This window comes from Melospiza melodia, chromosome 20 (genome assembly GCF_035770615.1).
Source record: "Melospiza melodia melodia isolate bMelMel2 chromosome 20, bMelMel2.pri, whole genome shotgun sequence".
In the NCBI taxonomy this organism is placed as follows: Eukaryota; Metazoa; Chordata; class Aves; order Passeriformes; family Passerellidae; genus Melospiza; species Melospiza melodia.
In genome coordinates this window covers 7589096-7615968 of record NC_086213.1, presented here as the reverse complement: position 1 = coordinate 7615968, position 26873 = coordinate 7589096, and the positions used below count along the sequence as shown (strand labels likewise).

General features: G+C 39.8%; 2 protein-coding genes across 4 annotated transcripts in view; both read right to left on the bottom strand.

Annotated features, from left to right (window-relative positions):
• The window catches only part of SEPTIN5 (septin 5), a 42219-nt gene extending 41809 nt beyond the window's left edge, over nt 1–410 (bottom strand). Inside the window, exons 1-2 of one of the 2 annotated variants that reach the window (XM_063173412.1) lie at nt 353–410; nt 209–219 (exon numbers count right to left, since the gene is read on the bottom strand). In XM_063173412.1, coding sequence (XP_063029482.1) covers nt 209–219; nt 353–395 — 54 coding nt within the window. In that variant the 5' untranslated portion in view covers nt 396–410. Of the gene's footprint in view, nt 1–208; nt 230–352 lie in introns of those variants that run through there. The other variant, XM_063173413.1, reaches the window with a different exon arrangement.
• A 2961-nt stretch (nt 411–3371) lies between these two features.
• The window catches only part of LOC134427513 (septin-2), a 33809-nt gene continuing 10307 nt past the window's right edge, over nt 3372–26873 (bottom strand). The window contains exons 6-13 of one of the 2 annotated variants that reach the window (XM_063173415.1): nt 24370–24504; nt 23776–23893; nt 20354–20455; nt 19392–19537; nt 18306–18389; nt 17328–17385; nt 10747–10840; nt 3372–4157 (exon numbers count right to left, since the gene is read on the bottom strand). In XM_063173415.1, coding sequence (XP_063029485.1) covers nt 10772–10840; nt 17328–17385; nt 18306–18389; nt 19392–19537; nt 20354–20455; nt 23776–23893; nt 24370–24504 — 712 coding nt within the window. In that variant the 3' untranslated portion in view covers nt 3372–4157; nt 10747–10771. The remainder of the gene's footprint in view (nt 4158–10746; nt 10841–17327; nt 17386–18305; nt 18390–19391; nt 19538–20353; nt 20456–23775; nt 23894–24369; nt 24505–26873) is intronic. The other variant, XM_063173414.1, reaches the window with a different exon arrangement.

Sequence of the window (26873 nt, the reverse complement as noted above, 5' to 3'; positions counted from 1 at the left end):
CCAATACCCAAACGCCTCTGCCAGCCCCGCGCCGCCTTTCTCCATCCGAACCCGCTCGACACACCCAAAGGCAGCGACAAAAAAGAAAGCCAAGCCAAAACCCGGGGGGATGCGGCAGGCAAAGCGCCTATTTCCCGGATGAATGCGGCCAAGCGGCCGCCGTGCCCAGGTAGCAGCCGCATCCCCGCGGAGAGCCGAGCTCACCTACCTGCTTCTCCTCTGCGGGGCGGCGCGGCCAGGGCGGGATGCCCGCGGGGGGAACCGGCAGCGGGGAGAGAAAAGGAGACACAGTGAGGCGAGGGGGACGCGCCGGGCCGCGGGGCGGAGCGGCCGCGCGTCCCCGCCGCCTCACCTGGGTTCACCAGCTTGCTCTTGTACCGCATGGCCGTGCTCATGGTGCCTGCCCGGAGCGACAGCCGTGCCCGTGTGTGCGAGCCCGGCTGGGGGACTGAGCGAGTGCGAGCGCCGGGGCCGCCCCGCGCCGCCGCTGAGGGGCCGGGGCCGCCCGGGGCCGCCAATCCCGGGAGCCGAGCCCGCCCCGGGCCCGCCCCCGCCGGTGACAGCCGGGCTGGGGGCTGCCGGAGCCGGGCAGGGCAGGGGACCCGCCGGTGACAGCCGGGCCGGGGGCTGCCGGAGCCGGGCAGGGCAGGGGACACGCCGGCCGAGCACCGGAGCGATCCCCCCCCCTCCAGCCCCGCCCCGAGCCAGCGGCTGGCGAACACAGCCCCGGGCCCGGCTGATGGGCAGGAATAACCCCGGCAGCCACCCTACACACCCCTGAAGGTTTAAACACTATAAAAGGCAGCACTCCCTGCTCTCGAACAGAAACACAGCACCGAGAAGGACGAATACAGTATTACAAAAAACCAAAACCCAAACACAAATGGAGTAAATAGGAAATGTGTTTCCAGATTTAGCATCTCAAAATACAGTGGGAAGTCCTGAATCATACTGCAACCATGCTGTGTGAAGTAGGAATGTGTGCTCTGTTTCCATTAAAATTTTTAAAGAGGTTATATGAAAAGTTATTTTAGGTAAAAGCTGTCAGCATAACCCTTTAAGACAAGGCAAGAGAGAACTTAAATGAAAAGCAGCAGTTGCACATGACATGAGAACAAGTCATAGAAAACTCAACAGCAGAGAAGAAAGGAGAATGGGATGTGAAGACTAAGGACACCCAGATCCTTCCCCTGACTTCCACGGCTGCAGGGAGGGGTCATGTCTTCACCATTTCAAGGACAGGCAAATGATCAGACCTGAAACTCTTCAGAATACAGGACAGGATAAGCTTGGCAGAGTGATGGCTGCATAACTGAAGGGCACTGCCCTGCCTGGGAACAAATGTGACACTGATGCCACAATACCAACTGTTCAAATCCTTGTAGTCATCACAGCATTTATCTTGGCATTTCTTCCACCTTCTCATTCAAAACATCCCTCATAACAAAACAAGGAGACACTTCCAAGGCCTGGCAATCTGAGGCACATAAATTTTAAACCCACATTAGCTCACCCTGAGCTCACTTTTAGCCATTGATTCAAAGCATCAGAAAAAAATGAATCAGGTAATTGTCAGCAAATTTCCTTGGTTTTATATGCTAGAAAGCCTGACACCATCAGAGACTCTGCCCCACAATTAAAGGCACCAACAAGCCAATCAGCCTTTCTTGAGTTGTTTTATAGTCTGCCACAGTGTTTTAAAACTAATGAAGACTGAAAGAACTGCAGTGAAATGCTCTTTGATCCTGCTGAACAGTCATTTAAAAATTTACATGTGGGCACTTTGTCCCAGTGCTGGAAAATGTCGGTCTGGAGAAGGCCAGGATGAAATTCAGAGCAAGGGACTTGTCCTGCAAGGTCCTGGGACTGCCAACACCTATGGGAGCTGAAATGCAAAGTCAGAAAGCTCCAGCCAGTGTCCTCTGTCCAGAGAGCTCCACAGTACAAAGACTTGGCTTAACAACTGTATATTCCCCCAGTAAGCTGTTAAGTATTTTAACAAAACCAAGTTCAAATGTAACTGAAAACTAACATCAGTCAAGATCAAAGAAGTGGTAGAAAGCATAAAAAAATAAAACTACATTGAAAGGAAAATACTCACATATGGAATCAGCAGCTCTACAAGCCCTTCTTGGACAATTATTAAAATAGATCTCAAACTTTGAGCCAAAATGCTCCATCTGGAATGCACAAACCCAAAGAAAGTACAGACTATCAATCAGCACTCAGTATCAAGTAAAAACCTTTTCACTGAGGCTTCCTACACAAGACCTGTGACGGTGACTTTAGGTGCCTTGCTTTAAAGAGAGAGAAAAAACTCCTCTGTTTTTAATAAAATTAAAGACTAGACGCTCTTGAGAGTCTACTTCCCCATTGTCCTAGGTGGCTTTGAAAGGCAAAGCTTTCATGCCACCTTTGCTCAGAGAGCTAATCTAGCTTGTACCTAAGGTCTCCAACTGAAGTCTGGGTTTCTCAGGAGGGGTGTGGCTGTCCTGACTCTCACAAGCACAAACAGACAGCACATAATTAAGAGGGTTGCAAAATATGATGCAAAATCCTGGAAGAAAAACAAGAAATGTGCAAATAACAGCAAACAAATTATGAGAAAAAGTTTGCCATTAAATCTCTCACCTTGGCCCTCTGGACAGGCAGGGTTAAATTCAAATCTTCATAAAAATGGCAGAAAATTTGTGTGAATGCAAATCTGTCAGTACATTTCTTCTTTCAACTTCGTTACAGCAGCCACTGAAGTAACAAGGTAATGTCCATTTTATGCAGTTCAACTCCAAGCAAGCCAAATATGCATCCCAGTAATGCCAATCATTCGTGAATGCTATCCTGATTAAACACTCATTGCTAGACAGCAAAATTAGGGGTAATCATTACATGAAAGACACCCCAATTTAGTACAGAAGACAAAGTGTCTCAATGCCATATTTGGAAAGTAGTTTACACTTGTGCATATATAAAACACACAAGACTACAAAAGCATGCAGAATAGAGCTATAACTCAGCAATGACATAAAAGAAATAACAACATTCATGAACTTATAAAGCAAGGTGTGTGATCAGATTTTCCAAGATATTCATCCACCCAAAGACATCAGTAGGTGCTTAATGGACTTTGGAAAAAAATAGATGTGAAGCTTTGCTACCTAACTTATAGGTAAAACACTTTTAAAGTTGTTTTGAAATGAAATCAATGCAGTTTGCAGGTATACAAACTTTAGAAAACACCTTCATATCCCAGGGTAAACATCGCAACACCTTTGAATATGTATGCACTGTGCACAACACCATTACAGCATTTCATATGTTAGCTTGAAAAGGCAAAATAAAACAAGAAAAACCACCCCAAAAAGAAAATCAACGTTTTCCACATTCATACAATTTATTACAAAACTTCAAAGTAGTGCTATGGTATATATAAAAAAACAGGACATGCCATTGCTCAGCTGACAGATAGAAATGCCTGTGACAAATTTTTGCCATCAATTCTTGAGACCTGAAGCCAAACCTCAGAGGCATCCACACAAGGTGTTGGTGTGTGGAGTATTTAGGTGTGTTAAGGCACGGCGTTTAGAAAAGTCAGCTTTTTCCAACCACTGGTGACTCATCAGCGTTTCTGACATTTTCTCATACATCACACAAATGCAAATCACCAGAGATGAAGCTTCAAAAGCAACAAAAGCACAGAGGAAGTTCTGAAAAACCGATACGATACATAATAACCTAAAATGGCAGGTGAAAGTTATAATACTGTGCAAACACAGGTACAGTTACTGTAAACAGGCCACAAAGTCTTAGTATTAACCACAAAACTGTTCAGAACAACCTAGCAGATAAATGATTAATTCTTTAAACCCACCACAATGACTAGTCCAAACAGTGTACTCTTGGCAGTTTCTGAATAAAAAGGTACAGGAAGGATAATAAAACCACATTGGTAAGTATGAGGACAGTGTTATGAAAGGAATCAAAAAAGATACACTATAAGTTGAATAACAATGATTATATAAAACAAGCAGGTTTACAACACAATCTTCAGACTTTGTGTTTTAATGCAGGTCTTGGTCTGTGGCATCCAGCTTTAGCATTTGAGCGTTACCACGGGCAAAGAAAAGAGAGCACCCATCCACTTAGAGAACCGTATGCTGCTGGGAACAAAAGTGGAAAACAGAGCATTAGAAAGGACACACTCTCAGCACTGTCAGAGCACTGGGGGCTGTCAGACCCCTCTGAGCAAAGCAGCATAATCCAGGGAATGGGGAGTTGCAGTTCCTGCAGCACAGGCACCTACATTGCAACCAGATCAGCTGAGCAGTTTGGTCCCAAATATTTATCACAAATGTCCAATAAGAGCTTCTAAATGAGAACTTATTTTTAGCTACATAACTTCCTAGGCACCCACACCCCCCCTCAGCCTGCAAGAACACAAGGAGAGCGTCACAGCTCCTCTCAACAGTCCTGCACACAGCACATCAACCTTGGCCTGCTCTCTGAAGCATTATTGCTGCTGAGGGAAACAAACCACTCAGCTAAACAGGGCAGGCAGCAAGCTCAACATCATGCACCAACACTGCTAAGGTAAAGCAGGAAAGCTGATATTTCTTTCAAGCATTCATATAGCAGTGTCCCCGAGGCCAAAAAAAAAAAAAGGGGGGGATACTGGTCTGTAATTTCAAAAATAACTATCAGTTTTGGATATTTCTCCAGTTACTTGCCAATCAAAAAGGCTGCTACAAAGAAAGTTGGATCCTGCTTAAAAAGTTGTGTCAGATTTGGAACTCAGGGGATACACCTCAAATTCTCCAGTCCCAAAAATATACTCTTTCCTGACAGAAGAAGTTAGATTAAACTAAGTGCTCATCTGGATGGAGAAAACAGAAATATCCTATTGTGTTTCTTTGCCAATTTACTTGTGAAATACACTGTAACACCCATCCAGACCACAGTGGGGATACAGAGCCATGTGCTTTGCTCTTTGCCCTTCCCACTGTGGGAGTTCTGTTCAATACACAATTCCTTCTCATTTTAAGGAGCCCATCACTTCTAATAACAACTAAACAAGCAAGGTAGCAATAAAGCTTTAAAGCCAGAGTCCATAAATTGCTGAGCAAATTCAATACTCAAATTCAAACTCAACCTGTTGTGCTACACTGCTACTTTGAGTTTGAAAGAGAAACTTGGTTTCTGCCACTGCCTGCCCAACTCTAATCTGTTACAGAACATACCTCAAGGAGAAACTGTAACTCATGTTTCAGACTCACAAAAAGACTGGAATTTCCAATAAACACAAAGCTTTGGGTTCTAAGCACAGCTGTGCATTGATGTTAGCAGCATTAGCTACACAATACCTACATTTTACAAGCTCCTAGAACACACTTGGGCAAAGTATGCTTGTAATTTTAACATGGATTAATTTCACTGCTCTTTCTTCCTCATCTCCTTGTAAGGCAATATTTTATGATACAATTAGGTTGATACTATTCTTGACAAGCTTGACCTCCAGCTTTACTAGACCAACCTTACAGCCTCCCATGCTCATTTCACCAACACCCAGAGTTAACAAATAACAAATGCCTCCATCTGCAACGTGAGTTCACACCACCATTGAACTAAGAGAATATTTCTCCAGTGGGCCATTAAAACAAAACTCTCTCAGTAAGCAGCATAACTAGCATGTACTACATACACAGGCACCCTGATCCAGTGGTCACACAGCTCAGAGTCCTGTGTTTATGAAGATTTTGAACAGCTTTTAAAGGAAATGGGTTTGTCCCCTCAGCTCTTCCAAGACCACCACTACAACACAGGGTGACTTGGCACCTCTGTGCTCACTTCTGAACTCCAAATGAGAGAAATTTGCTTGATAAGCAGCTATATTTTCTCACTCACTTCAATTGTTTTTCTTCAAATATCACCCATTTTATGATAACTACTGCCCTTTGAGTGTCCCATCATCAGCAAGAACTTTGAGAAATGGCATCTTTCCAAAAGGCAGGGGAGGACTGGATGACACCAGTGCTCTGCTGTAGGTTTTGACTCATTTTGTCACCACACCCCAAACATTTTGGTTTTCTGGTGTTTCAGTCACCCTCTGTTGACTTCACTGCTTCAAGTTTGTTCCCTTTCCTTTGCTACTCTGTAGCAAGACCTCAGACTTCCCCACAGGAAACATCATCAGCCAAGTTAACAGTAAATTACAAAATTGGCCTTTAAACTGATTACCAGTGCTCATCAGTGTAATATGTCAGTAGGGGTGATAACCACAGAGTCACATCTAAGTATCCAAGCTTCAAAACTATCAGAAATGTTCCTCTGTTTCTTTAGGGAAAAGTGGCACTGACACATTTTCAGGTTCCTCATGTTACCTTACAATTTCCAACAGAAGTCTATTCTCTAGAGGTGAAAAACCTTGTGCCAGCCCATCAATGCAGGGCTTGCTGACTTCTGCACAGTCAGAGGAGCTGAGGAGAGCTGGACACTGACAGCACTCTCCTGCTCTAGTTTCTAACCAGAGAAACATCCACTGGCAGTGCCAGGCAGTTGTTACAAATACTACAAATTTGCCCAAGCTTCACGTTCTCTGGGCTCTCAATTTCAGCTGCCAAAAAAACTACAACATCATCTCTACTTCCTCAAATGACATTTCTCATCAGATCAATTCAGCATTCAGCAGCACCATTTTAGAAGGCTGGTTGCTATGACAGTGCTTTTGTGTTCTTCTGTTAAATGATGTCAATTCATTGGGAGAAAGAAGGAGCTGTTTGGTGTCTTTAGCACTGTTCTTATCAAGAACCAGAACAGTGTTAATGTGCTCAGGAGGCTTTAAAATGCTTGTGGAAATCACAAGCTATACTAATAGAATTTTCAACATCCTACAGATATTTTAAGTGCAAGATGCTTGGGTTTCTTTTTTGTCTGAACATATTTTCCTAACTATAACTACATTTCCAGATGGCTGTATTAGCATTCCACAGCCTGGCTTCTGTTACTGATTTGTCCCAGTATGATCTTGAAACTGAGTGAAGACAGACAAATCAGATTTGTAAGAATAACAAGAGGAAAACAGATTGCAAAGAGATACACTTTGAGAAGCAGAGGAGGAAAGGGAAGAAACATCCACCAATAACCATTACACTTGGTATAATTATTCCTGCTTTTCATAATAATTGCTCATCTGAGATGGACAAGTTCAGAAACTTGTAAATATGCTATGGGAGTTACTGCAGGCATATTCCAAAAGCATTTCATATTTGAGCACCCAAATAAAACTAAATGTGTTTTAGGTTTTGCTACCTTATTTCACCTTCCATCTTTCTCTTCAATCCTTCATGTGAACTGTCAAATTTTAGAACCAATGAGCTCCTACACTTTATAGCAGTGTCTTGTGTTTTGCAAGAAAAAACAAATCCGAGAAAGATCAGCAAGGGCAGAATATCAAAAGTCAGGGTAAAAAAATTGTTACTGCTTATTCTAAGAATATTCTGGTGTCTAGCTGTGCTGTCATTGAATGCTCCACCTGCAGTAGTTGCACACAGAAGTTATTAAATGTTGAAAGGAAAGAGACAAAAGTGTAGGTCAACACACACACCTTTGTCAGGGCTACACTCAAAAGATCTTCATCACCACAATCTGTTCTCACAGGCTTTTGTCAGAAACTGCAGTTGGAAACAGGAATGACAAGTGTGCCAAAATCATCTTCCTTTCCTACCTCTAACCCAGTCTCCACTCATCTTCATTCCCTTTCAGGATTCTACTTCTCCACAGCAAGAAATCTGTCTGCCCTCTTTGGAAACTTCGAATGTATTCCCTGCATCTAAATTTTGCCTTTGTCACTCCCTTTATTCTCTTATTCCAGCCTTGAAAGTAAAGGAAACTGTTTGAAGTGAATTCTCCCTTTGCTTTTTCCATAAAACCTTTAAAGATGGCCCTACCCAAAAGGGATCAGGCAAACCAGATCTTCCAGTCATCCCATCTGTGTAGCACTTTCTGGTAACACAGACTTCCCAGTCTTTTTGGCAACAATTTGGGTTTAGCACTTTTTTAATCATTATGCAATGCTCCTCCTAGAAAACCCCAAAGCAGTCAGCAATCTCCTCCCCACTCCAAAATACACCTGAAATCAGAAGTGGGCATTTCACATATTTGATATTAACACATTTCATTACCCTATTGTTTATTCTCCAGCTCTTACCTATAAAGGTCTTCATACCATACCACACCCCACTTTTCCCAAAATACCTGAAAACTCTGCTTTATGTAGGGGAAAGTATTTTAAGAGACTTTTGAGGAAAACACAAAAATTAGGTATGTATCCAAAATAAAAAGAATGAAAAATTTAAATTTTTACATAAACTCTCTGTTTATAAAGTCACATATTTTTCTCAGCACAAAGTAAGGGTGCAAAAGAGCAATGGGAGGAGAGACTGTGCTTTCAGTAGGACAGGTGATCCTTTAAAGTTCCTGGAAAACTAGAACCTGAGAGATGTTCAAGATAAACTGTGATAGAATAAAAAGATTAATACCAACTGCATTTAAATTTGTTGGCAGTTTGGCTCTGTTAACCACTGTGTTAATTACAAGTTTCCTGGTTTCTCTAGAAATAGTGATTTCAATAAAAAACAGCAAATAAATCTGATGGGAATGGTGGAGGTTGAACTCATCACACCTCCTAAGTTGCAAAGTCAGTTCACATGCATGAGAGAAACTCCCCCAAGGCTAAGCTCTGGATGAGGATTCCCTTCCACATGCAGCCAGGATCACACAGCAACACCCTGCTTTAGGGGGACTGCCTCTCCAGTGCTGACTGCACACTGGCCAAAAAATTACTCTAAAAAAAAAATCAATCTATCACTCTCTCTCTCAAGGGTAACAAAATCAGAAGTTCCAAAGTCTTCCCTAAAAGCAATCTGTCAAACAATGATTTCCACAGCAGCTGCAGAAATGTAGCTTAGCAAATTACAAAGCAGCAGCAGGACCTCCATGTATGAGGATCTCATTCAAATCCTTCTCAGAATCATCCATACTCAAGTATTTCAGCCCAATTAACTTCACCTCAAGATTTAGTTCAAATCACAACAAGATCATGGGAACACTTAAATCTGCAAAGTCTGCTTAACAAACAGAGTGGTGCAAGCTGCACTCCAGATTAGCAGAGTGAGGTATCTACAGGAGAACATTTCCCTAGGACAGACATGAGCATGCTCAGAACTCTGTTTACTTAAGTAGCCATGGCTGTAGATTCAGCCTGGGACAAACCATGCTCCAGTTCCTTTTTATAAAGGCCATTTCCAGTATTGCCAGAAGCAGTGAAACACAGGGGATCTGGGGCCATTTCTGGCTAACCATTAATGGCAACACTACATCCCATCAGCCCTCAGATCCTGATTGCACAGCAAAGGCAGCATCTGGGAGCTGAGCAAAGAACTCTGAATATATTTGTACCCCTTGCCATCCTTTGCCCTGCCAACAGCAGCTGTGGACAAGGGTAGATTTATGGTGAGTTTTTCTTATCGAGTATGAGTTTGAAGGTGCCGTGTGATTAAACATGATTTCTAAATCCTACACGGAACTGAGTTCCTTAGCAAAAAACAGTAACAATAATTTACACTAAAAAGCTTTCCTACACTAAATAACCATTTCTACAAGTGGTAAGAATTTGGCCACATGGCAAGAAAGTCAAAGTGAAAACTTTGAACCTTCAATTCAGTCTATAGTATTTAACACTATTGAACAGGCTGCAAAATGACCAGCTCCTGGCTGGACAATGAGAGCTTTCTGTCAGACACTGCTTTCATGTACACCATGTGGTCAGCCACAGAATTATCCTCAGTGTTTAGATTTCCAGCTCTGGGAAAACATATCTTAGTATGGAAGTTGGAAGACATGATGTGAAGACTCCTCCATCTGCAACATTTGGAGCTGTGACTGTAAGAAACCTGAGACTGAATTACTAAATTCCCCTTAAGTACTTCACTCAGAGATATCAGTGCCCATACCAGTAAAACCATCAACTTAACTGAGAATCCAGGGAATAAGTTTATTTTTTAATGATTTTTTTCTTTTTTTTTATGTAAACAGGAAGACTGAAGGTTCAAATAAAGGCAACAAAAAAATCTCCTTATTTTAGGCTTGGAATGTTGGCAGCTGACACAAGGTCATAAGGGATAATATAATCCATTTTATTCAAGCTTTACATTCCACAAGACCAGCAATCACAACTAGAGTATTAAACTGAAGTATTAAGCAACAAGGCTTCTCATATCCTTCCATTTTTTGTTCTTGCATTTAAAAGAAAAATTCTACCAGAAGAAAGAATGAGTATGTGCTACAGGAATTTTTTTTCTTCACTCACTCTGATCTCTCCTAATACATCAGACATATCAAGGGAGTCTGTATTCAGTACACCTGACCAAAATTCTGTCTGAATCTTTGAGAAAACTGTTAAAAACTCAGCAGCCTACATACCCCAAAACACTCTATCTTTTGTTTACATATCAAACTAACTTTCTGACCAGCTTGGGCTAACAGAAGCAAAGCCTGATGATCCAAAAGTCAGGCACTGAAGAGAAGGATTTACAAGTCTTACAAACAGCTGGAAGATAACACTGGCAAATATATTTTCTAGTCTACTCATGACATCACTTTTTCCTATTAAGTACAGTAAATGCAAGGACAAATTAACAATAATCATTGCCAAAATCTTATGTGAGAGGTGAAAAGAAGTCAGAAAAGCAATACCTGATACATCCAGATGTTAAGCACCTTAGTCATCACCAGGCTTCATCCTCATCTGGGCTTGCATCTGGGCAATCATCTCCTGCATGCGGCGCAGCTGGAAGAGAAACACAGCCAAGTGTTCACAACAATTGCATGGGAAGAAAATCCAAGAATCCAAAAATCCAAGAACCCAAAAATCCAAGAAACCTTAAAACTTTTTTTCCATGATAGAACACAGATCCTATTTTTTTCTTCACAAACTGGAAATGTTCAATAATTCACATAACTGAATATTTTGGTTTTCTCCGTCTCTTATTCTAGAGTTCAGCACATGTAACTTTCACAACAGATTTATAAGAATAGTTATAAGGAAAATAAAGCAATAGAATCCAGATCTTTGGAAGCCAGCTATGCTTGCAGACTGTGAATCAACATTTAACCCACAATAAGGAAAGCGTGTCCTTTAGGTGTGCACAGAGCTACACCTGAGTGCAGGAGCTTTGTTCTGATACAGGTGCTCAAAGTGTAAGATCATGGGGAACACTTATCCTGTGACTATCAGAGAACTCTGTTAATTTTTAGCAGCAGTACCAGCCAAACATGAAAACAAGATTTAAAAACTATTTCAAAAGAGAAATAGAAAGTTGTTTATAAAATTTGGAACACCAGACTAAACATATTAAGCAGCAATATTTTTTACATCTAAACAATTATTTTTCCTGGAAAAAACTGTTTGCTTAAGGCATTTTCTTATAACACTTAAAAGTTAGCTTCCATTTCATAAAAGGCCACTTATATATAATGCTTTGCTGGTTGTTTTTTCAAAAAAAGAAAAAATATTAATCAAAACAAATGTCCCTAAGACAGAAGAAAGAACACTAATATGGATTTTCAAAGTACATATGCAAATGCCTCTAATTTGCTTTACAAATGACTGGGTACTTCCTTCCAAATGCAGGTGGGGAAGCTCCACATACAGAACTACAAGAGCCCCATTTTATAAGGTGGGAAGGAAATGGGCTACTATTTCCATGCACATTGTATAACCCATGAGTCCACCTCAAACCAGAGATCATGTAAAAATCTGAGGCTTGTATAGCAATTTCTCTTTTTTTTTCATTTATGTAGAGATGTGCTTTCATTTATTTTCAGGGGGAAAACTAACTGAAAAACCACTCTGTCTAAACAATTACACTCTGTTTTCATCCAGTCTACCACATTAACCTTTGTGATACTTGTTACTCCACCAGGTTCAATGCAAAAGAACCTGAGACAAATGCTTGAATATATGCATGTGGTGTTGAGCTGTTGTTTTGTTTTGTTTAAAAAATCCAACAAACTGAAAGAAACATCACAGAACAAGAAAAACTAACTGCAAGTGCCTATATCACTTTTTCTGGCCTGCTCTCAGATACAGATTTAGGAAAAAGTAAGAAAGAGAAGATTAACCAAAGAGTAAAAAAGATTGCAGCACAGCCAGCAGTACCAGAGCTGCCTAAAACTCACTGGCTTGTGGACTTATCCTCTTGCTGCAGCAGCACAGGGCTCAGAGAGGCTAATTCATGTTCCTGTGACTGCTGCAGAGATGCCTTCTGACAAAAGGAGATTCACACAGGAACAGCATGAAATGCAGCTAAGTCTGTGAGGATTATTATAAACCCATCTACATCTTTCTGCTAAGTACTTGAAACAAAAAACTTCTGATCAAGAAGATGGCAAAACGTTGCAGGAAGGAGGAAGAAAAAGCACAAAGTTCCCAAAATCAGTGCTGGATTGATTTCATGATACAAGAAAGAAGAAAAGCTTCAAAGATCAACTTGTAAATATGTAAGACACCTGGTCTGTTGAACTGCCTCCCTGCAGATTTACCATCAGAATAAAACTAGCTTTTTGTAAGCTCTCCTACTTGAGCTTTCCCAAGAGCACTCCAAGCTGAGCCATGAAACATTCCCAAAATAGAAACCATTCAGTAATCACAGGGGGAGATACTGCTGCACACATATTATGGTGATTGCTCAAATGCAGAATTCTGCTAATAGCCAACATTATATTTTAAGACTTAAATATAGCACTGAGAATTGCATTTTCTTAACTTTAACTGATAAAAAAATGCCCATAGCACAGAATAAAGCAGATGCTGCATATGACACAAATATAAGGTAGCACAGAAGCCCCAGGAAACCTACTCTGCTCTAACATTAAGAGTAAAAGATTTTCCTTTTCTATCCTCACATGGTGTTTTTGAGACCTACTGGTGAAGTCTCAGTCTTTTCCACTAGGCAAGGAATGGCAAGTTTCTGAAGTTATTTTAGAAAAATCCAGTAGAAAACCTTTCAGGCACAAGGCCTGTGAAAAAAACGAGGCACATTGTTGTCAAATTAAGAAAAGGGAACCAAGCTCTATTGTGCTCAAGGAGCAACCATGCCAGTCTCTTCAGCAATTCCTCTTTGAGTAGAGGACAGGACACAAGAGCTGTTCCTCCATGTTACAGTACAAACAAAACCAGCTCATGTTCACCTTTCTGGACCTACTGAATAGATAGAAAAACCTCTGCTCTTAATAAAGGAGAATATAAAAGAATCACACCAAAGACTGAAATTGATGTCATGTCAACATCTTCATTCCCTTTGCTGTTGGGGACTGCAAGCATCAAGGGCAGAAAATGACTTTGATCTTGCTCAGCAGAGTCCTCTCACTTGCAAGGGCAGCATTGATATATTTGTGCTCATCCCCTAAAGAACAGATGCTAAAACATGACAGCACAGGGCCAATGCACATCATAAGTGGAAGGAAGCTAGGAAACAATGTTTGGAAATCTGTTAAAACAAATAATTCCTGTAAATTCTCAGATAACAAAAGGGAAAAGAATAAACATAACCTTGGTATAAATGCCCCTTAGTTTACTTATGTCAGGTCTACAATTTAGTTCAAACAATCATGTAACTACTGCAGCAAACCAGAAAGGAAACAAACATTTAAAATGAGAGCTAAGGTTACAGAGTTAAAAGTGAACCATACATCTGTTTATTAGAATCCACACCCTAAACAGAAACCACAGACACAGCTCTGCTCTACCTACAGAATTGCATCTCAATACAGACACTACTCCTGTTTAAACAACATGAACAACTTCTCAACCAACATGCAGGTATCACAGGAGCAGAAATATTAAGAAATTAACAGTATTTACTTCCCACTGATATGTTTCCCCTCTACCAAGTCTGATTATTTCTGCCCATGCCTTTCTTATGTAAGGCATAAGTGAAGATGCTGCAAGAACAGGGAAGATGGAAAACTGCACAGTGGATTTTCTAGTGTATGTTCCTGTAAGAGTTCTTTTGATTAAAAATACTTCCATACTTCCAATACCAAAGAACACAAGTAATTTTGTTAACTGAAGACAGGAAAAAATATTCCTGAAAATTTGGAAATGGGGTTACCATGAAGATAAATGTCTTCCATAGGACACGTTCACAAAGAGCAGAAATCACTCACAGCCATTGAGCTGTGCATGCACTGCTCCTTCAAAAAACAGCTAAAAACAACCAAAAAAGCAATTGCTCAAAGAAGAAGAAAAAACCCCAAGGTTTTGCACTCTAATTCCTCAGAGATTCCCATTGCAAATTGGAGTTTTCTTCTGAGGAAGTTCTCCAGGACTAAAACTGCACACTTCACAGGGCAAGGCTGAAGCATTCTGCCCCCTGCACTGGGCAGTAACATCCCACAAAATAAATTAAACTTTAGACCTGTTTTAATTTCCCTCAGGTCTGCAGGTCTTCATCAGCAGTCATGCTGTCTCTTCCCATGGAAGTTTGTCCCTTAGCTCTCCAGACAATGCTTTCCCCAAGCCCAGCAGGGGCAGGCAGGTACCTGCACACACCTGTCCCATCCTCATCCCCACAGGGTCACTGCTGCCCCCCAGCCTGGCAGCCCCACTGCTGTTCCCCCTCCTGACTCCCACACTGATCCAGGGCTTTTTATCCCATTTGCCAAAGGGTTACACACATTCAAAAAGTGGAAAAACAGAGAGAAAAACAAGTTCAACATTTTGTTCATTCTACCATACAGAGCCCACTGCTGACCAACTCCACTGAAAACAGAAGTGTGGAAAGATTTGCCCAAAGTCTCAGGGTAGCTCACTGGAGAAACCCAGAGGAGTTTAGTCCTTGCTGTTTTCATGTAATCACAGCCCTGACATTTTTCTGGAAGTACTACCTGTCAAAAACTTCAAAGATTTTTATTAACAAGATGTCTACAGAGTAGGAAAAATATGACACAAAACTACAAACTAAGTTTGTGCCCACTTACACTATAACATCAAAATAATCTGTTCTGCATCATATTTACTGTAAGGAACAAGAATATCTTTATGCCTATTTTCATTTTCCAGCTCTAAAAAAACAGGTCATCACTTGCAAATGAGCAAAAGCACAACCAGACTAAGCAATAAATCCAAAATGACAGATTAGCAATCAGAAATTGGCTGAACTGGGGACCACATCCTTTGGCATAATAAAAGACCATTTAGCAAAAGTGATGCCTTGATAAAGATGATCCTGGCACTGGTTCAAGCATTCATTCCTTCCAAGGTTATATAAACCTCACCAAACTGTAAATAGAACATCAAGCACCGTTACTGATGGGAATGCAGAACAGGAGGGGAAATGGATATTTATTTTCTCTGTGAAGGCCATGGAATGCAAACCCATTTCCTCTGTGCCTCTTTCCTCCACAGATTTTTCCCAGTCTGAACCTTAGGGATGATTTGGAGATGAAGGGACTTCATACCAGCTTATCTACAGAAGATTCAGCAAAGCCTCTTGATCTCTTTGGAACAATAGAATGCAGAAGTTAAAAATGTATTTGTTTTTTCAAGTTCTAACCTAATCCCCTGCAACTTCAGCAGCAATTATTCAGAGATGATTAGCCCCAGAGGAAACTTACAAACACTGCCCCCTGAGAAATTCAAAATTCCATCCCTTTAAGCCATGTTATATAAAAGACACATTACATATTTATATACTGGTCTATTTTGACCACTCTGTGTCAATGCATAAATAGAAAAAAAAAAAAGGTATATTTTATATATATATATAGTGCCTGTCATATCAACAGTTTCCAGGGAAAATATTTATAGGAGACTTTCTTCAGACACAGGTCTTAAAACAAATAGTTCTACAAGGATACCCAAAATTCTACTTAACTACTAGGCATGGGCAATTTACACAGTTCAAATAACAGGAGAAACAGTTATGACTTAAATTCTTTATGTCTACTTGTCTGCTTGGAATCATTAAGGGAAAATAGAAAAACAAACAATCTTTTCAAAAAATGCTCTTGACTTTTTGAAGCATTCAGTGCTGCTGGCTATCAGCTGATGGGCTCCTGCTGCTTTGCACATGCCCCAGGAAATGGAGGCAGTTAATTTGTGTACAGAACACTTGCAGAAGTTCCACTCTTGTATGTGCACAGTCATCAAGTGTGCTTGTGCAGCTGAAATGCAGTTATATAGTGATAAATATGCAGCTCACTCAATTTCCAGTAATTCATATTATTAACTACTAATTATGGTGATAATCAGCTGCTTCTGTATTTCCTTATAGGAAATTTTTTTCCTATTTATAGCAGCATGCCAGGGTTAGCCAATAGCTAACCAGGGTCAGCTATTTTTAAATATGGATGCTATAAGGGAAAAAGGAAATGCATAGACCAAATTAAATTTCAAAAATTTCCATGTATGGAAACCAATTTTCCACCTCAGAAACACACAAAACTGTTTGTAGTTTTTTATTTTTTATTCCAAATTGCTGCACATGTGCAATGATCTTTCCTGCAGTTATCAATGTGAATCCAAGCTGAATTGAATAAAAGAAGGATAAAGAGAAAAAACCCCACTATCTTGCAATTGGCAGTAAGTTTTCACACTGCAAGCAGTATAAGCACTGGCAGCATACTGCTAGAATTTAAATACCAGCCTAAAAATTTCTGAGTCTCTACAACTTCAGCATTAAGATACTAAGTTAAAAGGCCTAGCAATAACTTGGAAACAGAGTGAGAAATCAGAGTTTGAAAACACTGATTTCATAAACTGACAGGCACAACAAAAATACTATGATATAAGTCAAGGTTAAGATGAAAAAGCAAATGTATTAATTATATTATGGGATTTTTTAATCTCAAGAGCCTACTTCTACTCCATAGCCACAAGACATAAGAACAAATTTACTGATAATGTGCTTGCAGTAAGCACCTGCACATCTGAAATGACATGAGACTGTCAGTCTATCCCACCACAGCACCCAGCATGTGTAGCTGACAAATATAAATTGATTTCAATACTTAAAATAGCAAATATCCTTATGGAAAATCAGCAGCCAAACAGGAAATGATAAACATTCTGTCTACAACCAGGAGTGCACACACTCCCTCCCATCCACAGTGCAAGTGACTACAAACAAAACACTGCAAGGGCCACTTGTATGGTCAGGTTCTGCCTGTCATTTTACACAACTCCAATCCTACCTGCCACAGGCAGCAGCTGATGCAGAAATTGGAACCTAGCATGGCTTTTTAAAGAACCAGTTTTAGAAAGCTCCTCTTACCTCAGCCTCTTTCTGCTGGAGGATTCTATCCTTGTCCACCACTTCCTCTTCAACAGGCCTATTGAAGAAAAGAATGCATTGACAGCATAAAATACAGAAGTAAAAATCTCCAAGAACAGATTCAAGACTCATATTTCAATTAATATAACATCAAAGTCTACATTCTTCCATGTAGAAGAAGGGCAAATTAGGACATTTTAAAAATCATGCTGCCCTTTTGTAAAAGGCCATCTTTACCTCTCCTGCTATTCACTCCCCATTTCTTAAATTTTCTTTACTGCTATATGGATTTTTTTTTTTTGTAATTTACTTTAATGAAGAGATTTCCTTCACTATCCATCCATGGTACAAAAATCAATCACTAAAAAGCTGTGTAGGCTATTTCATTTCTTCTTTAACATCAAAATGCTTTGCTGGATACTTGAAGAACAAGTGAAATGTGGACAAAAGCAAGTTACTATCCAAAAAGATGCTGCAAAGGCAGTTGTAGACTTTTTGCATTAAGTTGCCAAGGATAGCCTTGCCAAGAATTAAAAAAGATATAAGAAACTCCATAAAACACACAAATTATCAGAAAACATTGTTTGGTCTAAACTTCTCTCTTTAGCTACACATGAAGGAGCAAGAGAAGCAATACATCCCTAAGCAGACAGACTGGGGCCTATTTAAATTTGCCCACTAGCATTCATTTTCTTCAAGCAGACATCATTACATAAAACCTATCTTGCTTGCAGGCACCTTCTTCCTGCACATTCCAATTAAAAGAATAGAGCAAAAGGGATTTAAGCTGCTTATAAGCACAGCACTTCGCTATATATTATTCCTCTTCAAGAAGAGCATTTCATACAAATTTCAGAATTCCACAGACTAAAATCTCATCAGAAATAATTGTTTACAGGTGGGACTGGTTAGGAGGAAGAGCAGATTCCCTGTCAGTGGGCAGTGAGAGCAGCAGAACCCAGGGCAGCCCACACTTACTTGCCAGTGCGTTTTAGCCTCTCGGAACGGAAATTCTCATAGTGCAAGTCTTGGGTCACCTCCTGCAGGTCCTGCATGTGAGTCCTAGAACATGCAAAGGGCTGTTGAACACTCAGCAAAGCAAAGAAAAACACTCTTTTATCTTCTGCTTCTGTTTTATCTAACTAATGTATTTACCAGAAAATTAAATCCTTACAGACCAAGCCAGCCAGAACTCTGCTTCCAAGTTAATTGATCTTTAACTCATTCCTAAGTGCCCCACCAATATCATTCAAAGACCCAAAAGATGCTGTCCTCCTCTTGGTCATTAATTATTTCAGATGAGTTGTTTATACCAGTTTTTGCAGTGTTAAGAACTTGCAAAGACAGTAATTCAGAAAGATACTTTAATTCCAAAAGTATTTTATTACTCTTAAGTGCTGTCAAATATCATTTGTAACCGGGAACTAGGTGGAGCTGCTTGGCTCATACAGCTGCTGAGATTGCTTAACAATTTCCAATTGCCAAGACAAAAAAAAGGAAAACCCACTTGCTCCCAGTGCCCAGCAGAGGGCAATCCCTGCCCAGTGCAGACACAATTTGGAATGACACAAAGGAATTCATTTCCAACAATAGCAAAACATCGTTTTTTAAAAAAACCACTTCAAACCATTTACGCAGGCAGAATATCCGTATCGGCTAAAATCATAACGGGGTGGGGTGTCATACTTAACAAAGGATTTACCCTACTGCCAAGAAAATTGCACTTTGCTTTTGGAATATTCTACACTTTGAAGAGTATTTTAAAAGCCTCTCTGCCCCACCAACTGCACTATAACAAAATTTCAGTTGGTACATTCAGCCATCAGATAAGTTTACATAAGGCATAAAATCATCACATATATCTGGAAACATAAAATATAGAAAATACTTTCTGAATTGAGAGATCAGAGGGTACAGCAGAAAAACAAGCTGCAGGGGACTAGAATGTAACTCTATGCTGGCATCAGGGCTAGTTTTAAATGAAGGAATGAACATTGCCATAGGTTTGTGGCCATTGTGCAGTGACGTCAGCACAGGAGATGGGATCACTTCACCATTACTCACACCAGCATTGTGCGCAGCTTGAGGAAATCGTTGTGCTCTGGATTTTCAACCTCAACAACTCCCCAGGGGTACAGGCGGCCTCGGATTTTTTTCCCCTTCACCTCAATAAGTTGATTGGATCCAATAACAGCGAAGGGAATGCTAGCCTAGTTAAGACAGAAAAAACAAGTTACTGTTTTGATTTTTGGCTGGTTAGTTGTTGTATTTTGCTTTGTCTTTCTTTTAAAGAAAACACAATGATTCAAGTAACAGGCAAGAGAGGGGGAAAAGAAATGCTGACAAACACTCTCTACTAAAACCCTCTCACTTTAAAAAACCAACAAATCCCATTTTAGGCAATGTAACCTCTCCTTAGGAGCACCTGTAGCTGTGTTAGGACTGATTTGTTTTAACAGAGGCCCAGAAGGAAATGACGCCTCACTTTAGGAACACTCAACTGTTGTTCAAGTACAGTTTGGGCATAATGTGTCATCTGACATAACATCATGCATGGAGAACAGCCAACAGAAACATACTTCAGATGCAGAGTGAAGTAGCTAGAAAGAGAATTTCAGACACATTCTTCAAACACCTTTGCAAGCACAAAGAGGAAATTACTTCAGTAAAACCTTGATTATCTGCTTTAACACAAGGCAAGTTGTTAATTAGTACAGCAACTATAACACCCACAATCTCTCTCCCTGCTCACATGTTAAAACGTTTGAGTCAGAAAACAGACTGCAAATACTAGTTCAAGGTGAACAGTGGTTTACACTTAAAAGAGGAAAGAAGAGAAAGTCATGACACACTACACTTGGAATTCTGATGAAGCAGAGACTGGAATAAAAGGGATTATAATTCAGAGTCAACACACAAAGAAAACTGAGATTTTCAACACATTGTGAAAGGAATAAAGTACCTTTAGGCATGTTGTAGATTGAAGAACTACAGCAGCAAAATGATAAACTAGGAGTGAAACTTGCCTTTAAAACTCTAGTTTGTTCTTTAAACTCCTCATCTTCATCAGAATCTGCATCAGGGAGCTGATAAATCCGAATGCCATGTTCAGAAATCTCATCCAGAACCTGAAAGTTTGCAAAAAAGAAAGAATAATACTCTTAATTAATGGAAGAGGTATTCAAATATTGAATAGAGTTTAAAATATATGAACTTGATTAACTAGTCTATCACAAATATTCACCTGAGTCAGTGTTTAAATGGCAAAATAGCATAGGCTTGAAGATTTTTTAAAAGGCACAAAAGATAAATGTGTTTTTGGAAAACACAGCAAGTAAATAATTTAAAAATGCCAGAAGTTTTACAAGGCAAATACAGAAACAAAGTGAGGTTAATATGAAAAAAAGTGAAGTAACAAGAAGGAATTCATTAGTGACAGAATCAAAACCATTCACCCTGTGTCAAAGTATATTTTTGTGCATTTCATACATTCAAAAACTGTAGAGGACAGTGCCTAGTGCCTCTTGAATCAGAAAAGATAAAAGTGATTATCCACTTAAACTGGAGAAAGTCATTAAAAATCCACTAAGAAAAAGATCCTGTTCTTAAACAGTTTTCTTTGTCACTAATGTGTGAGGGTAACATAAAAAATACAGTATCTGTATTCCTGGGCACATTCTTTTCCTAATGAAATCACTGCAGGGGTGAGCAGCCAGCATTAACTCCAGGCCTTTGGCAGTTTCAAAAGGTGGCACAAGTCAATTCCTGTTTCAAAACCAAAGAGAATGTTTCTGCTGCCACACTACTGAATATACTTAAATCAGCTCTTGTCACTGCAGCAAATGCACTGACAAGTTACTCTCAGTAAAGGAAGTGTGGTGGTATAAGGAGAGCATGAAGAATGCTGAGATTCCACAATGACTCCCTCCAAAGGGATCCTGGATGTTTCAGCAGAATAGGGGAACTGTGCAAACTTCCTAGAGCAGTGACTGTAACCCCACAAACATCACCTGGACCAAGCAGCTGCCCTGCTCAATGAACTCTCAGCACAGACAAAGTGTGGGCAAATTCAGGGAGAGTTTTGAAGTAATGGTAAAAATATTCAGAAGAGCCTCTGTAAGGACTTGTGAGGCCATTAGTGTGTATACAACTGGAAATTAACTTGGTAGCATGAAAACAAGCAGACTTTAAATAGAGAGGTCTTAATGAGCCTTCTCTGAGTATTGCTGGGTTCCTCCATCCTCGGTCATGATGGCAACTGACAGCTACAGTATAAATGAAAATTGTCCAACCAGAACTTGGTTATTTAACAGGTGTTTAAAAGAAAACAATTCTCCAGACCATTGGCAGAGGAAAGTCCATGTATGAGCCACAGCTGTTCCCTGACATTGTTTTCCTGCCAGGTATATAAACATCCCCCACACTCACACACACGTGTGTACCAAGCACCATGAGCCCCCACCCACACAGAGAGCAACATTTTATAGAGAGAAAAGAAATTTGGGAGTAAGTGTTGCCAAAAAGTAAATAAGACATTCACAAAATGACATTTAAATAAATGGATTTTGTTGCTATTTTGCAAAATGAAAGAGACCTGAACTGACACCAAATGCCAGTAAAAGATGCACAGCTGGGATGGGTGGGGCAGCACTGCAGTTTGATGCCTTTAAGTAGTTGCATAAAACAAGAAAGCACATTTAACCTGGCTGAGATCTTTTGAGATAAAATGCAAGTGGAACAATAACGGGAAAGCCAACAGCAAGGGGTGCTAGAATAATATATTACAGCTGTTAAACCTAGTGTTTTCCTGAAAGGAAAAAGAATTGCAATAAAAACAAACTGTATTTTATGCTCCTAACAATGAAACAGCATTTTGCTTCTTCAAATCTGAATTTTATTGGCCTCAGAGGATTCTGTGTTCCTAAAGATTAGCCTTCCCATGGGAAATTAAAAAAAAAGTCAAAATATTAGTTCCCCTCTCATGAAGTCATTCTTTTGAGCATGTTTCCTTAGCACCCTTGCATGGCACAGCTTGTGAAACTGTCGTGCATTTCTTCCCACTCAAAAGTTTGAAAAAATAACTTTGAATTCCAGAAAGCCCAAACAGGAATTACTCCAAGCTGGGTTTCCTTTGCAAGCACCACAAGCTAATCTTGCTGCTTAATCCATAGCGGCAAAACAAAAACATTTTACTTCAGATTGATGGCCAAATGGCAGAAACATCTAAAAAAAGTAAGACTTCAAGCTGCGTCAGCAAAGCAGGACTTTGATTCCTACTCTTGATTAGAGACTCTGTTGGCCAAGATGCTTTGAGTTAGAACAATATACAGTAGCTTTGATTTTCAAAGCTTTGGAAGCACATTATACATTTGACTTAATATAAACTCAGTTTGCAGAGTGACCTTTGCCAGCAGTATAAAAATAATGAAACTTGTTTACCTGCTCCCTAACCACTCCCTTAGACTACAGATGCCCTTCTTCTTGTTGTACTTAGCAGTGCATAAATGTGGTGTCCATATGTCTAAGTCCAGACTGTTTTAAAGATCAGTTAGTTAAAAGTTAGTTAAATTCCCAGTGAATTGTATTTTTAAATAATTATTGTTCCATTCAAATGCCTCCTTCAAATCTTTCAACATCATTCTGCTCCCAAATGCTGAACCAAAAAGTAAGCAACTGTGAATACTGAGCCTGAAGTACACTGCTGAAAGGGTGAATTATGGGGGCTTTACAAAAAGTGGCAGCTCCACAAACAGTGTGAGATAAAAATCATTTACAAAGTCAGTACAGTAACAGAAAAGGAAAAGCAATAAAACCTGCACAATCAACCACATTTTTGCTTTATGATTTCCCTATGAGTTCCTTCAATTTGAAAGCAGTGCACCTGTCATTACCGTATAGTATTTGTGGAGGAACAAAATTAAAGTTCAAGAGCTGGGACAGAATTTCTTCCAGCAAGATCCAAAGATCTTCTTGTCTCAATGAACAGACTTTTTAAAATTTCCTTCCTCCTTTCACCAGGTTCACCATAAAGCTGCTCATTTCTGTACAAGTATCTCCTTCTCTTTTCAGTGGATCTTTGCCTGCATTGCAGACAAGGTTCATACAGTCACACTGTCCTCACTTTTAACCTTCTCAAGAACTAAGGGGCTCTCTGGCCACTGCTCTCAGACATCTCCACTTCTTTCAGGATTGTCTGAACCCTTGTTGCAAACAGTGTTGCTACTGGGTGCACAGCTTTGCTAAGATACATGAAGCCAAGAACAGCCACATTCTTAGCAAGTGTAACCGGTAAAGCACATCAGCCTTCAGTGAAGCCTTCCCACCTCACACTTCCCCAAGATTACGTCCTTGGCCAATATCATTTACCCCTCTTCAATTAGAAATTACTTTATATTTGTCTTTAAATTGTATGGATTGCTCTGTTCTCATGATCAAGTGTTAGACCTACTCTTCTCTTCAGCCTCTCCCTCTCCTTCAGTGTCAGGGTGTCAGCCTTGGCAATCACAGGGACAATGTTGACCTTTCCATGAAGAGCCTTCATGAACTCCACATCTAATGGCTTCAGTCTGCCAACAAGCAGGGAAAAAAAAAAAGATTTAAAATAGGCATGGAGTTTTGTGTTGTTTGCTTTATAACAGACCAAATGTATTTAAAATTATTTATTTCAAGTGTCCATATAAACAGTATTTTCATAATAAATTAAGCCATTGAACTTAATGTCTTTGCTTATCAACTTGATTGTGCAAAGTTTAAGTTGTAATTAAAACTGTCTCTATATAATGAATGTTATGGATGTTAAAAGCATTTATGTTTCTGAGTGATAAACAATGCAGTACTGACTGCCTTGAAACAATATTAAATGCAAAATGGGACACAGTAAAGGAGAGCACTAATCTCCATGGACTGTTTTAATTGCACTAACTGACAGGTTGGGGACTCAATTAACATTACTGCTAAGTTACCAGCTCAAGTAATGAACAGACTTATGATCTGCTATGGAGGTACAACACCCTAAAGTACAAAAGCTCAAGGTTTTCCTTACCCATGGCCAAAAGGAGAGATGAAGTAGAAGCAGCAGTGGACTCTGTTGTCGATGATGTGGCGCCTGTTCAGCCCACTCTCATCATGGAGGTACCGCTCAAACTGGTTGTCAATGTAGTGGATAATTGTTTTGAAGCTGTGGTATGGGAGGGAGAAGAAAGACAGGCATCTTACATCAGCTTTAAATAATAAGGAAAGAATCAAAACACTACTATTACAGAAAATTCAACTTCCTAACATTTTATCCAGTAAAAATATTTTTTACTGAGGAAAAATATTTTGATAATGCAAAAGGGTGTTTTCATAACAACCACCAAGTGTCAACTTACGCCTAGAGCCAATTTCAAGTGTTACTCTGTTCACTGGATAAAAAGTTCCAGTGCCAGTTCAGTAAAAAGCACTTGGTGCTGAGACAACACAGGAACAGAAGACTGAGGATTTTTCTGCTTTTTTTTCTGGGGGGTAGGGGCTGAAGATTTGTTTTTAAACTGGTTGATGAATGACATATCCCGGATATCCTCTTGATTTACAACCCTGACCCTAGAGCCAGGTTTCTATAGTTACCTCTGAAAATTTTGGTATTCTGTTAGAATTAAGTACAAATACATTTGCAAGTCATGCACTCAAGCATCACATGATTTATTAAGTTATTTTTGTTGCCTTACAGAATTCTTTTCTACTGGCAAAGGAAAAAACTACGAAGTTCAAGACAATTTAAAATATTCCCTACAAAGAAGTAAATGAGCACAAAATCTGATCACAGATTAATCAGACCCAGAGGGCAGTGACCAGAGAGAAAAGAAAGCAACACATAACTAAGAAGATCATTTTAAGCTATTCCAGAGCATGCAGACACCTGCAAACACCATTCATAAAAAAGGACACTTCATATCAGGTACTCCAGGGGAAGGGAAGGAAACAGCTGACGTAGATAAGGTGAGGCAGATGATTGTGTATCATGAACATGTCTTAAACTACTTGAGAACAAACTAAGCAGAAAGCTTGAGAAATAGGAACACCCATATTTCTGTTGCTGAGAAAACACAAACTCGATGAGATACATTTAAGGAGGAAACAGAACAGATAAAAGAAAATTAATAATTTGGAAAATGAACACAGAATGCTGGCAAACACTGCAATAGGCAGCAATGTTTTACCCAGGGCTGGATGGCTGCAAAGGAGATAATAAAAGAAAGTAAAAGGAATTATGGAAGAGATCCTGGAGGGAATTTGATTCTCCAAAGCTAAGTAAGCTTTTGAATTGAGAAGGAATAAATCCACAGTAGAATATATACACACACATTTACATCATTGCAAGATTTAGCTATTCTAAGTCTTATTACAGAAGACAAGAAAGCAAAAGATGGAATTCATTGGGTTTTGACCTTCGTGCCACTCATTAGGAAACAGCATCTTAAAACCTAAATGTGCTGAAACACTTCAATATGGCTTTTGTTCCTGTTAATCTTCATTACCTCTCTTAGCTGGTAAAAGGTAATGAGACTGAAGACATACAAATACTAGGACAGAAACCAAACACTAACAATGGGAGAGAACTGTCACACATTTCCCTGGCAATGCCATTAGTTGACGTGCAGTTTTCTAGGTCTAATTTTCCCTGTAAATACGGTGTCAGTGTCCTGTAGCTCCTGACTTCCGGGAAACACCTGGCTCACACCACACTGTGTGATATAGCACATCCTGTATTCTGACAGCAAACAGCACAAACGCTGCATTTAAACCCACTGGGGAAAATGAACAATATTATCAAGCTGCCAAAACCTATAAAATATAGCCTTAGTCAGTTAAAAAAAAAAAAAAAAAGCAAAATAAGAAAGAAAAAAATTTAGCAGCAGCCGAAGAGCTGTGAGCAGCTATCAAAGAATGACCTGTGACACTGCAAGCAAGATGAAATAGAGTGTGATCAGCAATATCTAACAAGTTCACTTGTAGTCTGTTTTTGTCAACCACTTTTTTGAGGCCAGATATCAAAGTAAATCTAAGCCTCAAGCAATTTTTTTCCTCTCTTGATTAGATCCCCTCTGTTCTGATGGAAGATCTTATTTTAAGGACATGCTTCTCTCATGATCCCAATGTACTTATGCATGGAAAGACTTTGAATGTGTCAAACCTCCCACCACAGAGAATTTTGCTGTTCTCCAAACACACTCCTAAAGTGATGCCATGAGCAATCCTGGCTGTGGGTCTGATTCTAGAGCACAGAACTCCAGGCTGCACTAAAGCTTCACACAGAATCATTAAAAAATCATCATGGTTAACTGTGCTTCACCTCCAACTTACCTTTCATACTGTTTTAAGTACAGTAGCATCCAGAAAACAAGAATTACACTACTTCAGAAAGTGTGTTGTACTAAATCTATAACAAAGCATTTCCCAATTCAACACTGTTGTTTTTCCAATCCTATCCAATAGACCTCCTGGACACACTCCTACTAGCACAGAATCCTAATCAGTACTTCTACTTTGACATAAAATACATAAAAA